The sequence below is a fragment of the Malaclemys terrapin genome, chromosome 11 (assembly GCF_027887155.1).
Source record: "Malaclemys terrapin pileata isolate rMalTer1 chromosome 11, rMalTer1.hap1, whole genome shotgun sequence".
Classification (NCBI taxonomy): Eukaryota; Metazoa; Chordata; order Testudines; family Emydidae; genus Malaclemys; species Malaclemys terrapin.
The window spans coordinates 48,696,123-48,713,731 of NC_071515.1; the positions used below are offsets into that span (position 1 = coordinate 48,696,123).

At 42.9% G+C, this 17,609-nt stretch overlaps 1 protein-coding gene across 6 annotated transcripts in view; it reads left to right on the plus strand.

Moving 5' to 3' along the window:
* The first annotated feature begins 535 nt into the window (after positions 1 to 535).
* WDSUB1 (WD repeat, sterile alpha motif and U-box domain containing 1) overlaps positions 536 to 17,609 on the plus strand; it is a 55,688-nt gene continuing 38,614 nt past the window's right edge. For 2 of the 6 annotated variants that reach the window (XM_054044280.1, XM_054044284.1), the window contains exons 1-4: positions 536 to 731; positions 1,681 to 1,740; positions 4,375 to 4,796; positions 11,767 to 11,951. In XM_054044280.1, coding sequence (XP_053900255.1) covers positions 4,399 to 4,796; positions 11,767 to 11,951 — 583 coding nt within the window. In that variant the 5' untranslated portion in view covers positions 536 to 731; positions 1,681 to 1,740; positions 4,375 to 4,398. Of the gene's footprint in view, positions 732 to 761; positions 832 to 1,680; positions 1,741 to 4,374; positions 4,797 to 11,766; positions 11,952 to 17,609 lie in introns of those variants that run through there. The other 4 variants (XM_054044282.1, XM_054044281.1, XM_054044283.1 and 1 more) reach the window with 4 other exon arrangements.

Here is a 17,609-nt window from a genome sequence, read left to right on the forward strand (position 1 = left end):
AATCTCACACTATAGTGCAAAAAGCTGCTATCTAGGCATTTGCTACATCAGGTACCAGTTTACCACAATAGCAGTTTCTTGCACTCCACTACCTCTCGGTAACTGCTACCAGTAGCACTTTAATACACTACACCCGACCAACTCTGACCTAACACTGATGTGACGTGACATGCCAGTCACCCTGCTCTTGTAGCCATCTATATCCTAGGCTATTAGAGAGACAAGGTGGGTGAGGGAATAAGCTTTTACTGGGCCACCTGCAGCTGGTGAGAGAGAAGCTTTCCAGCGCCACCCAGCTCTTCTCGCTCTCTCCAGTAGCGGCTGGGCCAGTAACCACTACTACCTCATCCGCCTTCGCCCCAGCGGGCGTGTCCCGGCCAGGTTACCACAGACTGACACGCTGCCAGCGCCGCCCCCAGGACTCGGTTAAACAGAGGCCGTGCCGACCCCTGCAGGCACCGACCCGCCGCGGCACAGGGGGCGGCTCTTGGAGTAGGGCGGTTCCGGCTCCGGCTCCGGCTCCGGCTCCGCCTGCGGGGCCAACGGGGCACCGCGCTGCAGCCTGAGCCTCCGCGCCCCACTCCGCGGAGTGCGCCCCGGGATGGGGCCGGGACCTGGTCAGCTGATCAGCTGGGAGAGGACGGACTCCGCCCACGTGGTCAGCGCAGGGCGGTGGCGTTGGCTCGGTCACTGCCCCGGCCCACCCCTGCCGCGGGGTCACGTGGGCGCAGGTGAGTTGGGAACTGGCCTCTCCCACCCCCACAGTCACACCTGGGAGGGCGGTGCCGTGTCACGTGACTTGCACCGGAGGCGCCCGGCCGGCCGAGGCAGGTGAGGGAGGGGGCGCAGGGCCCCGCTCCGGTCCGGCGGGGGGGGGTCCCGCGCGCGCGCGCGCACAGGCGGCGGTGATACGGGCGGGGTTCGGGGGTTCTCGCGCTGCTCCTTCGCAGCCGGCCTGGGGTGTTCTCCCTGTGGGGCTAAGGCAGGAGCCTTCCCCGCTCGCTGAGGCCTTGCGCTGGGCCCTGCGGCTGTCCCGTGGCAGGGCCCTGCTCCTCTGCGCGCCCTCCCCCGGCTGCGGGGCTGGTGTGGCGCTTCTCGCGAGTGGGCCCATGACGCGCGTGGAAACCCCTCGGCGCTGGGACAGGCGGCGCTCTGGTGCGGGGCGGTGTCAGCCCTGCCTTGGAAGCAGAGCGGCACCGGCACCAGCCCGTGGGAGCTGGAGTTGCCAGCGCCGCCCACGGAAGGGCGTTGGGCCAGGAGACAGCCCGGTGGCGGTGGTTCCTCTCCCGCCCCAATGACAGCCCCCCGCTCTATCCGTGTAGCTTTAACAATGCATAGAGCAGTGGTTCTCAAACTTGTCTACTGGTGACCCCTTTTGCATAGCAAGCCTCTGAGTGCCACCCCCTCCCAATAAATCAAAAACACTTTTTTATATATTTAACATTATTATAAATGCTGGAGGCAAAACAGGTTTTGGGGTGGAGGCTGACAGCTCATGACTCCCCATGTAATAACCTTGTGACCCCCAGAGGGGTTGTGACCCCCATTTTGAGAACCCCTGGCATAGAGGATCTGACTCCTGCACAAAATGCAAACCAAACTGCTTTGAATGTTTAGCTCTACTAAAATAAATCTGCCATTTACCTGTACCAATGTCTTCTGCCTTCATTATTCCCACAGTCTCTGTTTACATTTCCAATTATAGCTGTGGTGTGTTTTCTGCTAGTCTGGCGTTTTCTGGTGAGCTTGCCACTTTTTAGATTTTGCATAGTCTAGTGCTTTCTCAGTTCATGGTCTGACCTGAGGATATCTGAGAACATTTGAGATTTGCAAACCACTTCACAGACAAATGGCCCAAATCATGGTTACCCCCAAATTCCTTTGAGCTAGTTAAACCAGAACAAAAGGGCACCAGAGCAACACTGGAACATGCACATCACAAGAAGCCTGAGAGCTATAAAGCCGTCTCTGGCTTTGTGCTCCCGCATCCTCAGGAGTTTTGGTGTTGGCAGGTGTTGTGTAGGGGAGAGGTTCTTACTCTCACCTGACTCTGCTCAACCTAAGTTGGTTATTTTGGATAACAGCAGTAAATATAACATCCAAACAATGCAGTATATTTTATTGGAGAGATGTAAGTGCACTGATTTAAAGACCCAAGACATTGGTACTATTTTTCAATGGGCTATATTTTTATAAATGCTATATGACTTGCAAGATATTAATTGCTGCAATAATGCATTTTTTCCAAGCTCAAAGTAGTTTCCAATGGGTGGCTTGATACCTGCTTCCTTATGAGCTTTACTCACTCATCATTTTAAAACTAATCCTTTAGAAGAGTAAAAAGGTGGTATGGAGAAACCAGATAGGATGTGTTAGTCTAGTCTTTTTTTTTTAAAAAGACTGTTTTAACCACTAAGATTAGGTTGATGTATGATAGAAAACACTTTGTAATAGGATATTGATACAGCTGCTCCATCGGTTCTGATCCTTCATATGACTACTAACCTCTGCTCCCGTGGATGTCCGTGGGAGTTGAGGTAGCTGAGCATCTCATGTGATTGAGTTCATAGTGGATAAAAAGAGTGTATGAATGCTGAGAATTTATAACAATTATCTTTTGTATTACTCCCTTAATGTTTCATTCACATTTTATTACAAAACATTCTGGACATACTAGGCCTGAATCTGATCTCATTTACCTTGCTGTAACATCAGTGACTTCAGTAAATGAGATCTGAAACAGGTAGAGTATCTATAAAATTCACCAGTATTAATATCACCAAGATTTTTAAAAGTGACTCAAAATCAGGCTCATTTAAGGCTCTCAAGTTGGGAACAGAAAAACCGAGGTGCTAAAAATCACTAGTCACTTTTGAAAAAATTGGCCATAATGTGATCTTTTCAATGCACTAAGAAAACTTAAACATAAGAAGCCAACTAATATATTATCTTATTTATATTAAAAACACCCCCTCCCTCAATATCCTCTAAACCATTTATTTCTACACATAATGGGCCAATTAAATTCATGATCTTATTACTGTTTCCCTTTAAGTGAGTTTGTAAATTATTTGGGATAGAGACTGACTTTTACTCTGTTTATATACTGCCTAGCACAATGAGGCCCTAATCCTAATTGGAGCCTATAGGCCAGTGGTGGGCAACCTGTGGCCCGTCAGGGTAATCTGCTGGCTGGCTGGCAGACTGTTTGTTTACATTTGCACGGCCACCCGCAGCTCCCAGTGGCCGGGAACGGTGAACCGTGGCCACTGGGAGCTGTGGGCGGCTGTGCAAATGTAAACAAACAGTCTGGCGGTCCACCAGCGGATTAGCCTGACAGGCCACAGGTTGCCCACTGCTGCTGTAGGCACTATTGTATACAAATAAGAAAAAATAAATTACAAAAGGTTAACACAATACAGCCTACAGGACTTTTATGCTCTTTTTCAGGCAGATTAAGTACAGTAGTAAATTTATTCAAGACAATAAACTATTGTGATAAAAGATGTCAGGTCGGATTTTGCTCTCTATTACATAAAATGCAACCTTACTGGAACTATAGTTTGACTGATGCAACAAAGAGTCATATTTGGCTTTTTGTGGACAACTTTTCATAATAGACATCTATGGAAGTATGGAATCAGACAGAGTTCCAAATTAGAGAAAATGATTTAATATCACACCTGATGCAATTTGGCCTACCCTACTATGATGGAAAATAAATTTTAATCCACTCTTTTTCATTTAAAAGTAGTGTAGGAAAATAAATTGACCCACTCCAGAGGTGGTCCTAATTAAGGTCTCTTGATTTTAAACTTGGATCTCATTCCATAAAGTAAAAACTGTTTCTTCTCAACAAGCCATATGTGTGGTAAATCATTAGATTCATCAGCTTCTTTTACACTGCCCATTTGCCCTATTAAACCAGTTTGCAGCAGATTCAGTCACAGTGACGAGATGAATGTCAGCAAAGGAGACCGTGAAACCACTCCGGGCATTAATTAATTATGTTAAGACAAGTTTTGGGGTAATCTCAAACTAATTTCCTCTCCTTTCCTTTAAAAAAAGACTGGACTCAGCTGTTATATGTATTTCGAAATGTAGTTTTTACTGCACAAGTTTAAATTTTCACCTTGTAATTAACTTATAAAGACCTGATCATGTTCTTGTTGAAGTCAGTGGCATAGCTGACTGACTCCCATTGACTTTAGTGGAGGCAACAATGAACCTTGAACAAAAATAAACTGCCTCGTGAAATGGACATTTATTTATTTATTTGGTTAGATAGTTGAATGAAAACAATCCATATGTCACTTTTAAAGTAGAAGAACTAAGATAAATGTATTAACTGTATTAACTTTTTTTTAATTTCAGGTAACTTGGTTTAAAGCAGATAAAATGGTGAAACTAATTCACACCTTAGCTGATCACAGTGATGATGTCAACTACTGTGCCTTCTCCTCTTCCTGCTTAGCTACTTGCTCCCTGGACAAAACAATCCGCCTCTATTCTTTAAACAACTTTACTGAACTTCCCTACTCACCATTAAAAGGTCACACTTATGCTGTCCACTGCTGCTGCTTTTCTCCTTCTGGACACATTTTAGCTTCATGTTCGACAGATGGTACCACGATGCTGTGGAATACTCGTAATGGTCAGACGCTGGCAGTGCTGAAGCAGCCCCGAGGCAGCCCTGTAAGAGTCTGCCGATTTTCCCCTGACTCTGCTTACCTAGTTTCCGGTGCAGCTGATGGTAGCATTGTTCTTTGGAATGTGCAGTCATTGAAATTGTACAGGTAAATACCAAGTTTTACTGATAATAACTAAGAAGGCATTTTGGAAATATAATATTCTTATGGCCTGATCATTAGAGGTGCTGAACTTCTACTGACTTCACCGAGAGCTGTAGTTGTTAGCACCTCTCAGGATCAAGTCTTTAGGTCTTGTTTACACTAGCAAAAATATAATTCACCAGTATACTACTCCACTGGTAGTATATTTATGGTGGAAATTGTACTGTAGACATGGATAGTGCATTTTTACCACCATATTGTCTAACACAGAAAAGAGGAAATTGGGCCTATAGAGGTATGGAAGAAGGAACTCAGATGGATAAAAATCTCAGCACTTCAAATGCAACAGCTATACTTTGTTAGTATGAAAAAGTAGAGCATCTTGGATATGCAGTATTTGATTTAACTGTTGTTTTAGCTCAACCCTTCTAAGGCCAAATCCTGATTCCTTTGTGATCAGGGCTTGTCATTTATTGCATAAATCATACTCCTTCAGTAGAATTGATTTATGGCAACTGGGAATAAGGGACAATGAGATTACAAATTGGGGCTGTGTCAGATTTGATTAATGAGATAGTCAACATCTTAAATTTATTTAAAAAATAATAATCAAAATTCCTTTCATTTATACATTAGTGCATTGTCATAAGTTAGTAGTTTACTTCTACACGTTTCATACCTTTTTATTGCCAGAGTAGCATATGCTTTAGGAAATGTATGCTTGTGTATTATCCCTTTTGTATTGTACTGCATAATTCAGATTAAAATCTAGTTCTAAATATACATAGTATAATGGTATGCTATATTGTATTATAGCTTATTACACAAATGAAGCTGGAAAAGGTTATTTTGTAAGCAATATATTTAAAATGTCCACTATTTATCTCCTTCCCCCACCCTCTATCTTTTGCTTATAGAAATAGTGTTCCAATTTATTTATTGAGGATTGATGTTGGGTTTTTTTAATCTAGGGTTGAAGGGTTATGATCCTTTTCAGAGGTGAAACCCCAGATTTTTGGTCATCAAAGGATGGCTATACCTCCCAGTTATTGCTTGTAGAAGGTGTACTTCGATTGAATGGTACAAATAGCAGACCTGATCCTTCTTTTCTTTGCACATCTAAAACTCTCACTGAAGTCAGTAAGGGATATGGGGACAGGATTCGGCCTGCTATTCAGTAGCAAATAATTATTTACAAAAATAAGGACGGGAAATGCCCTTTTTTCAATGCTTCTGTTTACAGTGAAATTTACTTTTATTTATTTATTATTTTAAAGATTTTTTTGAGGATTTATCCAGTTTGTCCATAGACCTCGATAATTAACTCTCTGGGCCAAATCCTGTAGTCTAATTCGGGAAAATGTTATTTGAATTTAGAGATGGATTGCAAGTTTTGACCCTGGAGTTAGAAATTTAATAAAGGCTTAATTTCTTCATTGTCCTGAATAGTTCTTCCTGTTTTTGCACTAAAGAGCCCTGTGGCTTTAGCAAATTTCTTAGGACTTTTTGTGAAAAGAAGGATACCTGGACAGCAAGATGAGTTAATAGCAGCTTGTGTAGGCAAAACCTGTCTTTTACCTGTTGTAGAAGTGTTACTGCATGAGTGGATAAACTTCCTGTTGTCTTTGTCATATTGACTTAGAGGTGAACTGGAAAACTTTACAAAACTGAATATTTTTTAAATGTCTGAAATCCTATACATTTAAAGATTGACATATACATTTTTTTTTTAAGTGGGCTTTAGCCATTTCTTCCTTCATGATGCATACAGAAGGCTTGAAGAGTGTGGGGTTTTTTGTTTTTTTTAATTGCCTATAACTTAGAAAAATTAGGAATGTCAAATCTCACTTTGCTCAGAGGACCAGTGAGAGGTCTCAGAGCATGTTTATCGTGACCTCTTGAAGCACTGAATTTTTAATAAAAGGTTAGTTTATTCAGAAGTTAAGTGGATGTTAACAAAACCAGTTAAACCATTATCACTAAAAATCCTTTCCCTTCTCAATTACTTTCATAGTCTTAACGTATGTGATGTCACCATTGTACTTTCTCCAGTCATCAGTGTCTTCCAGGCTGAATTTATAATATAAAAAGCAATCCGAACAATTTAAAGTCAAACAAAAAACTCCTTTGTAGGCTGCTTTTACAAATCATAAAGAAGCAAAAAAGAACAAAAACCCACTTTTTTGCCTTTGCAGATTCAACTTTAAGGCCTGGAGGGCCAACTGCTTGTGTGACTTTTATTGCAACTGCTTTGTGTGTGTAGTTGCAGTCTCAAATTGGGCATTGGCATGCACGGTTGCGTGCACAAAAATGTGCATTGATCTCAAACCTTTATAAAAATGGGGCTTAATATGTGCAGTTAAAATTACAAAGAAATACAGCCTAGAGATAAATAGTTGAAAATAATTTCATCCTCTAATTACCAGCCAAACGCAAGGTCTATGGTCCTTTGTTTCTCCTGCAGTATTTGATGGTATTACTAATATTTAAAGGAGAGTGGACGAAAAGAATGCCCCTCCCACACAGTTTTAGGTGTCACGTCATTAACTGCTACAAGGGAAACAGAAAAATCTTAATCAAGTCTGTGTGTGTGAATGGATTACATTTTAGTTTGTCTTTGGTACACTTAACTTCACAAAGTCTTGTGAAGATGCTATTAGAGTGCAAAGTATTATTCATTATTATTTTATTATTAAACCTCCTTATCTAGAAGCTCAAATGCAGTTTTCTTAAGCCTTTTGATAGCCTTAATTCTTCTGCAAGTGTTTGCTCATGTCCATTCATGTTAGGTGTGTGTGCTCGCCACATGCACTGGTGCCGGAAGTTTTCCCCTCAATTGTATCTGTAGGAGACTGGCTCTGGCACCCTCTGGAGTGACACACATATGCCATGGTATAAGGGGCACCGCCAGCTCCCCCCACCCTCAGTTTTTTCTTACCGCCAGTGACGGTGATGGAACATTCCTTGCTTCGGCAAACCTATTTGTCCAGATCTACTTCCCACTATTTCTTCAACCGCCTGTCTCCTTTCCTCCCTGCCTGGGCCTCTATGACTATGGACCAATGGGTCCTAAGTATTGTGGCTCAGGGTTATGTCCTCCAGTTTATTTCTACCCCCCCCCCCGTCTCTTTTCAGGGACCCCTCTCACGAGAACTTGCTTTGGCAAGAGGTACAAAGCCTTTTTCAGGTGGGAGCTGTGGAGGAAGTCCCTCTACACCACAGGGGCAAGGAGTTTACTCCCATTACTTTCTGATTCCAAAGGCCAAAGGGGGTCCAAGACCCATTCTGGACCTGCGAGACCTCAACAGGTATCTCAAGAAGTTGAAGTTCCGCATGGTCTCCCTGGCCTCCATCATCCCTTCCCTGGATCCAGGAGATGTACACCGCTCTCGATTTGAAGAATGCATATTTCCCCATAGCGATATTTCACAGGCACAGACGCTTTATCCATTTCACGATAGGCTTCGGTCACAACTACTTTATGGTGCTCCCATTTGGGCTGGCGATGGCATCGAGGGCGTTTACCAAGTGTATGTCAGTGGTGGCGGCTTACCTCAGACGTCAAGGTATTTGGGTTTATCCATACCTCAACAACTGGCTGGTCAAGGGCTACTCCAGGTTCCAGGTCCAATCCAATGTCACAGTACTGCAAGCCACGCCCTGGGCCTGTTGATAAACAAGGAAAAATCAACATTAGTTCCAGTACAGAGGATAGAATTAATCGGAGCAGTACTTGACTCCACCTGTGCAAGAGCCTTCCTGCCACAAGACAGGTTCCGGCATATGGTGGATCTCCTCGCCAGACTCTGTGTTCCCTCTCACCATGCCCCGGGTCTGCCTCCAGCTACTAGGCCACATGGCAGCGTGCACTTACGTTGTTTGCCACGCGAGGCTCAGGCTGTGGCCCCTCCAGCATTGGCCCTCAACAGTCTATTCCCCATCCAGAGATCACCTAGACAAGGTCATCACGATTCCACCAAGGGTACTTACCTCTCTGCGGTGGTTGATTGACCGAGTGCGGTCTTATGCGGAGTACTGTTAGACAATCCATGCCCCTCGGTCTCCCTGATTTCCGATGCCTCCAACCTTGGCTGGGGGGCACACCTCAGCAAGATGCGGACCCAAGGGATGTGGTCCCCAGATGAGCTTGCGTTGCACATAAACGTCAAAGAACTCAGGGCAGTCTGGCCTCTGGGGTCTTCCTGCCGCACCTGACAAAGTGGTACGGGTGCTGATGGACAACACGGCCTCGATGCAGCGTTTGCAGGCAAGGGGGAGTCTGCTTGTCAGCTCTCTGTCAAGAGACGCTCTGTTTGTGGGACTTCTGCATCCAGCGTGCAATCCACCTGGAGGCCTACCACCTCCCTGGCATGAACAATACGCTGGTGAATCGCCTTAGCAGGTCCTTCTTCTCTCACTAGAGTGGTCGCTCCATCCAGAGGTGGTCCAGATGCTCTTTCAGAGGTGGGGAACTCCTCAAGTGGACTTATTCGCCACCAGGTGGAATAGGAAGCGTCATCAGTTCTGCTCCCTTCAGAGCCTTGGCAAAGGCGCCCTCTCCGATGCTTTTCTCCTGTCATGGTCGGGGCCTGATGTACGCATTCCCACCGATTCCGCTAATCAGTAGGGTCCTGTCAAAGATCAAGAGGGACAGAGCATGGGTCATCATGATCGCCCCAGCTTGGCCGCACCAACACTGGTTCAGCCCACTGATGGATCTGGCAGTAGCTGCCCCCGGCGCAGGATCACGGCCCGTCTACTGCACTCAAGCCTTGTCTCCCTCCATCTCACGGAATGGATGCTATGTGGCTGAATCTAGAGGAACGGACCTGCTGTAGTGAGGTACAGCAGGTCCTCCTGGAGAGTAGAAAGCCTTCCACTAGAGCGACTTATCTGGCGAAGTGGACAAGGTTCTCCCACTGGGCATCGGGACGGAGCATCTCCCCGATGCATTCACCCTTGCAGTCTATCCTAGACTACCTGCTCCACCTAAAGAACCAGGGCCTAGCCCTGTCTTCTATTAAGGTGCATCCAGCGGCCATCTCGGCTTTTCACCCATGGGTACAGGGGAAATCAGTGTTCTCGCATGAAATGTCGGTCAGGTTCCTAAAGGACCTTGAGAGGCTCTTCCCACCGGTTCGGAACATGGTCCCTTAATGGGACATCAATCTGGTCCTTGCCAGGCTTACAGGCCCGCCCTTCAAGCCTATGGACACTTGTCCCCTCTCCTACATGTCGTGGAAAGTTGCTTTCCTTGTAGCAATTACGTTGGCCTGACGTGTGTCAGAGTTGAAAACTCTGACCTCGGAGCCACCATATACGGTATTCTTCAAGGACAAATTTCAGAGTAGCAGCCGTGTTAGTCTGTATCCGCAAAAAGAATAGGAGTACTTGTGGCACCTTAGAGACTAACAAATTTATTTGAGCATAAGCTTTCGTGGGCTATAGCCCACTTCTTCGGATGCATAGAATGGAACATATATTGAGGAGATATATATACACATACAGAGAGCATGAAAAGGTGGGAGTTGTCTTACCACCTCTGAGAGGCCAATTACTTAATGAATTAATAATTACTTAAAGTGAATGGCAGTTGTAAAGAGGTGGGGGGGGGGAAAAGTATTTGTGTTTAATATTCATGATGCTCTGGTTAGGATATAATATGGAAAAAGTGGCAAAGAGTCCTGTGGCACCTTATAAACTAACAGACGTATTGGAGCATAAGCTTTCGTGGGTGAATACCTACTTTGTCGGCTACCTCTCTGATACTATGGAAAAAGTGTTGCTTCCAGGTAAAAATAGCTTAGTGTAGCTCTTATGTCTGTGTTTAGAGAGGGAAGCACCATTTCATTGATTAATTTATATTTGTAAAACCACAAGAGACGCCTAACTCTTGGTACTTCTAAAAATAACTAAAACTGCTATCCACAAAAGAAAACCACCAACTATCCCACAATACAATAATCTATACAGAATAGATGGATAAACTGAATCTTATCTCATGGGATAGAAATGTTGTTTGTAGTAAACCGTTTTCCCACTTGGAGCCTGATCTAGAGAGCATTGAAGCCAATTGGAGACTTTCCGTTGACTTCATTGGGCTTTTAGATCAGGTAGGCCCACTGAGTGCAGCCAGTGGATGGGACACTCTGCTAATTAAATGTGAGCTAATGGCTGGACGTTAGAAAAAAGGCAAAACAAACCTGCATATCCACTAGCCAAATAGGAGTTTATAGAGAGATTTTTTTTAAGCGCGTTGTACAAGTTCATTCCTAACTAAAACTTGGCATACAAAACCTCTGAGAATAATTAAAAAAAAAAAAAAAAAAAAAAAAACCCTTCAGACTGACTTTTTAAAAGAGATTAAAAAAATAGAAATAAGTTCTTTCAGACAACATTTTCTTCTTGTATTTCTGTTGTTCAGAAATAGCCCCATGTCCTAAACTGGAAAATATTAGTCTCCTAGACACAAAATATGGATCTATGCTTGAGTTTTTGGGGGAGTAAAACCCAGATTTGACCGATTTGAAACTTACCTAGTTCATAAATGTGATTTTCTGTTTATGTATATTTAAGTCTCTGTTGTGATGGTTGCATGTTAATCTTTGATTTAGATAAATGTCTGAGTTGTAATTTGCTCAGTATCCTGCTCTTGGGAATGCTAAATCCATGAGGGTGGGCTTTAGTTCAGGGCTCATGTTATTACTGAATCAGAATATTGCCTTGGGGTAACATCTCCCATTCTCCTTCTGTGGTCAGAGAGCAAATCCCTGTGCATATGTTATATATGTGCTTATTTAACATCTGTTTGCACAGTTTGTCATCTTTTGTCCCTTTTTATTATGCTTTTTAAGCTCCATATTTAGGAACAGTTCAGTTTTTCACTATTTTTCTATATCATATGGCGGTTAGAGATCAAAATTTCAGAGTATTACATTCCCTAAACTCAGTCCTTTATTCTCTTGCTTTTCAGATCTGGGAGTGTTAAGGATGGTTCCTTGGTGGCATGTGCGTTTTCTCCTAATGGAAATCTCTTTGTCACTGGATCATCATGTGGAGATTTAACCATTTGGGATGATAAAATGAGGTGCTTGTATAATGAAAAAGGACATGATCTTGGTGTCACCTGCTGTGATTTTTCTTCACAGGCAGTTTCTGGTTAGTTACTTTCATATTTTAAATAATTCCCTTTTCATATTATTTTTTCCTCCAGCTCTTGCTTTTATTCGGACCTTTTTTATCATCAGTGCTCAGGACTGAATAGCAACTGAAAGTGTTCTTGATGTTTCAGACTACTCCCGGTGCCCCCCATTTGCTCTTGTGCTGGAGCTGATGATGAAGAAATGTTCTAGGGATCTAAGTAGGTGGTTGAACACTTCATAGCTTGTGTAGACCAAGCTTATTGCACACACCAGGGGTTCTTTGAATTCCTCTGTTTCCTGCACACCCACACAAGCTCCCTGTGTGCCACCCTCCCATCCCCCCCTTTTTTAGGAATTTCCTGCAACTGCCCCCAGATTTTCTCCTGCTAGGGATTGCGTGTTTCCCTCATCTTCCCGTAGCAGGGTCCCACATTCTCACCTCCCATACCAGTGGTTCTGCGTACACTGCTGTTCTCACCACCCCCTCATGTCCTCCATTCTCCTCCATGGTAGGGGATCTGTCTGCCTTCCTTGCTCCCCATATCAGAGGCTGTATGTTCCCCGCCATACAGGTACCCACAATCTGTCCCCATCAGGGTTCTGTGAGCTTCATTCCCTTTCCTCCCACTCTCACCTCCCCTGTGGATCCCCCTCCTCCCATGCCAGGCTCCCCCATTCCCCTTCTCAATGGCAGGGGTTTTGTGTGTTACTCCATTTCCCTCTCCCCCTATAGCAGTCTCTCCTCTTCTCCCCCATGGCAGGGACTCTGAATCCTCATTACTTCCTTTCCCCCATTTTCCTCTTTATCACCATTCCAAGGTCTCTGCCTCCTACTTCCCCCCTCACCCCCATGCCAAAGACTGTGTGCCCCATTTCCCCCACCGCTGCATGCCAAAGGTTGTGTGAATGCCCCTTTCTCCCATGGCACCCCGTACAGTCTCCTTTCCCACTATTCTTCTTTCTGTCCGGGAGTGAATTCATTCACAAGCTAACATGTTCAACTCTATTGGGAGGATGAGCAGAGATGAGATGGATATTGTTATGCTGGAAGGCATTAATGGGTGCCATCAACCAGTTGTTTGAACTATAGACAGTTGTAAAGGTGCTTGAGTCTGTAGCTGTGCTCAAGAGGGGCTTCATGTGCCCCCCGTTTTGGTTTTCCAATTTTCCCCAAAATCAGTAGGGTTCAGGTTATTAATGCCTAGAACATTATCTGAAACTTTGGAATTGATTGGATGGGTCATTCAAAGATAATCATGTTACAGACAGATGGATATACTGACAGGCTAACAGAAAAATGCTGTCAAACTGAGTGTAAGGCCTTTGCAAGCTCAGCCAATAAGCAGTCCAGCATATTTATAAAATCATTCAGTTGCTGATGTGGAAGTTGGGTCCATATTAAGTTAGGGTCCATATTAATAGACCTCCACTAGCTGGATAATGAAACCTGCCAAGCACAGGTAGGTATGATAGTTTGGGCAGAGCTGGGTCCAAAAAGCAGAGTGCTGGAATTTTGAACCAGAATATTCTCCTTGAACCCACATGGGGGTTCCCTCTTTCATATAAGCTTCTAGTTAGCAGGTGTCTAATACATTTGAAGCTCCTCTGCCCTTTAGCTGCAGAGGAAGGGTGGGGAAGATGGCCTTTTCTGTGTCCTCTACCCTACAGAGGCCCTGATTGAAGAAAGCACTTAATCAGATGCTTAAGTCGCATTGATTTCCCATTTATTATTTTCTTGAATCAGGGCCAGAGTCTCCTGGCTGCTCTGAGAGAGAATCTTTGCTATTTTTCCTATTTCCTAGAGACTGCACTGTCAAAAGGGGAATGTCTCTGCTCTTCTACCCCTCCATTACCTTCCTAGCTACTGTGACTGCTGTTGCTTGGCAAAACCATGAGCTGCAGAAGAGGCATTTGGAAATGTCTGTCTGCAGAGTCAGAGCAGAACTGGATTAAGTCATTCCAGGGCCATAGACGCAACACAATGTGGCGGCCACTGTGGCCCGACTCTCTACTTGAAGTGACAGTGGTCCTCATCTCCATTTAAAGAGCGGCAGAGGTGGCAGCAGGCAGGCCCCTCCTCACCGTGCTTATTCCTGCAGCCAGGATGCATCCATTGGGGTGATGAATAGGCTAAGACAACTACTCCTGCCACACACACATTTCTTTACTGGGATATTGTTGGTGCATAACAAGTCCTATAGTTAACACCCCATTGAAATATGTGGAGCCATTCAAACTTCTTAGCGCTATTATGCCAGGCTATCTACAGATTTAGGCAGACACCACTACATCTATTATGCTGTGTTCATATTTTCAATCTTTTGCTCACAACCAAAGGGGCTAGAAACTTAAAAAATGAAATCTGAGATGCTGAGATAATTGCAGGAGCTGTTGCCCTGGGCATGGGCTTACATTGCCTGGGCTTTGGTCCAGCCCTGAGAAAGACAACACTACACTGATTTTCATTCCATTCACATTTGGAAGGTTAGCAGAAATGCACAAATAGAAATGAAGGAGAATCCAGAAGAATGACGAAGGTTTGAAGCCCTTAAGTTCAAAAGTGTCTGGCAGGTTGAAAGGCTAATGTATTTCATAAAGAGCTGGAAAACCCCATAAATAATAACTTGATTTTGTGGGAGGCCATAGCATGAAACAGGAGCCTTAGTTTCAGTGTCAATAATTTATTAGCATGTAACCAGCCTTAATAATCTCATCATTTTTTATTTCTGCTTTCTAGATCTGTTTATGAAGCCAAGGTTCATAGTTTTTTTGTGATCTTTCATGAAGTGGTAAATAAAGTTCTGTTTTCAAAGTTCACAAATATGCCAGGCACTGTTTTAGTGAAGTATCAATTGGAATTTTTAAAAATGCCAAAGAATCCTAATTCTATATAGTAAGCATGTTTCTTACTACCAAGCAGCATTGGTTACACTTAAGGATAATCTATTACAGAAAGCTCTATCATCTGCTGCAAAGAGACAGGAAAAAGTTGAGAAAGCAGAAAGTGATCATCTGCTACTGAATGAAAAGTTAGCGATTGATCATACCAAATCTGTCAAGTGTGTATCCATTGAAATGTGCGCAGTAATAAGGGGAATAATTTCCAAGTTGTGAGGGACAGCACTGAATTATTCTGTCATGATACAGGAAGGAGGTGTGATGTTTAAATAAAATCTCTAAACAGGGGAAAGACTCCTAGAAAATTCAGTTATGAACTAAGCATTACACCCTTGCTCCTGTGATTTCCTTTCCCCTAAAGTGGATCATAGTTTTAGAAAGAAAATATTCCAAAGATTACACCGCTACTTCAATATAACGCGACCCGATGTAACACGAATTCGGATATAACGCGGTAAAGCAGTGCTCGGGGGGGGGGGGGGGAGGGTTTGCGCACTCCGGTGGATTAAAGCATGTTCAATATAACGCGGTTTCACGTATAACACAGTAAGATTTATTGGCTCCCGAGGACAGCGTTATATCGAGGTAGAGGTGTACTTTGTAGATTTAAAAATTGTGCCACCAGTAATGCTCCTCCTGTTAGTTCTGCCTTGTAAGGGAGAAATGGACAAGAAAATGTGCATTTCCCTGCATGAGAGTACAGATTGGTTTTTTTGTCTGATCCCAATGGTGTAGTTTGAAAACTGATTGATTGTAATTTTTTTTTAAATGAAATGTTATTGGAATCTTATATTTTTTTTCTCAGTTTTATTGTTAATAGTTGAAACTTTCAGTATTACTGGAAGCCTTTAAAAGGTAACAAAGCTCATAAAAGTAGTGCTTACCAGTATAATGAAAAAAAAATCTTTTTTAAACTGAGTTTCTTCACCTTCCTAATTCAAAGAGCAACCTATGAAACCAAAGTTTCTGTTATTCTTTACGCATTAGGCTATTCATAACAGATGACTCTGCTGTTTTCTTTAAATTGGATTTAGTTATGGTTAATTAGAATCTTAACACTTCTTTTCCCAGAAGATATAGATTTTAATTGCTCTGGAAAAAATAAGGTTTGATTTGACAAATTCCACTTCTTTTGTTATATTTAATCAGTTATGTTAAGTGGGAGGTTGTTTTTTCCACAAGCTAGTGTATAAAATATATGGTTTGATAGCTTACATTGTGGTTTAGGATTTCTACAATTCAGCACTTCTCTTTTCTCCTCTAGAATTTTGTGTTGAATCTTTATTTCTGTTGATATAGATTTCATTTTGATTTTTTTCTGAGTCATCTATTTCTGTGACATACATGTTATCATTATAGTTTCTTTCTTTTCATTCTGACAGTGATGCACTGTAGATGGTTTTCTTCTCATTTGGGAAAACTACTAAAAGCCATTCTTCTGTTTCCATCCTGCCAAGTACATCAAATCATCTCACTTCCCTGTGGTTGTTTACTAATTGGCTTCTTAGAATTGAATCCACTTTATAAATAGCTCTTGCTTCTCATCATGGTAAGAATAGTGTGGTTAAGCTGCAATTGCAGGATAGAGAACTGTATGTTTTTGTTTCTATTTAAAGTCAACCATCCTAGCTTTAAAAATCTCAGTAGTGAAAAAGGAAATACTGCAAATCATAGAATCATAGATTATTAGGCTTGGAAGGGACCTCAGGAGGTCATCTAGTCCAACCCCCTTCTCAAAGCAGGACCAATCCCCAAATCCCTAAATGGCCCCCTCAAGGATTGAACTCACAACCCTGGGTTTAGCAGGCCAAAAACTACTAGAAAAACATGCTGAAAACAAAGTTAGTAGCAATGTTGTTACTGATCTGTAAAATGAAAAGTGTGCATAATTCGTTCTGTACATTCTAAGTTTAAGTGCTTTTGTTTTGTTATAATTTATTGATGGAGAATAAAGGTGTTATTTCCCTGGGGATTTGATAGAATAGAGTTGGTTTTCACAACTTCTTTCATATTCCAGGGAATCCCAAAGTGCTTGACAAACAAAACTTAATATCTCTTTTATAAGGCTGTGACTGCATATAAAATTGTAGACCACCCCTTCACCTCAAGTCAGAGTTTACTATGGCCTTATCTTTGCTGGGACTATGTCTTCACTGCCCCCAAATGTGGGTTTTTTAAATGGTAGCTAATCTATATTAGTTATATTACTGTAAACAAAACAAAAACCCCACACCTGTTTTGACAGTGAAGACTTAATCTAGGAAAAGAGATGTGTTCTTAACATGCTAGCTAACATGAGGTAACTAACATGAGGTAAAATTCTAGTGAAGAAAAGGCAGTTTGTAACATTAACACAAATTAGCATTTCGAGTTAAAGACCGAGGGGGAGCCTAAAATCCCTCAACCTGCCTTTTGTTTACTTGGACTTAACTCATGTTAGCTAACACAAGGTAAAGAACACACCTTTTTTACCTAGTGAAGATAAGGCTTCTGCAAGCATTGTATAAGACACTTGTCTATGACTGCCATTGAGGGAAATGCGATGGTGACCACTCCCTTCCCCACATCAGCAATTGTAGTTTGCAGTTACTGGGTTTCTGACGTGGTGTTTCTCTGATTGGATTTCTTGATATTCGGGAAGGGAAGGCCACTGTCCATTATGTACTCTTTTTAAAACAAAGATTATGAATGTTTCTCCCCTCCTCAATAACTACCCCGCTTTAGGGTTTGAGCCTTCAAACTATGCTCTGGCCCCAATCCAGCAAATGACTTAAGC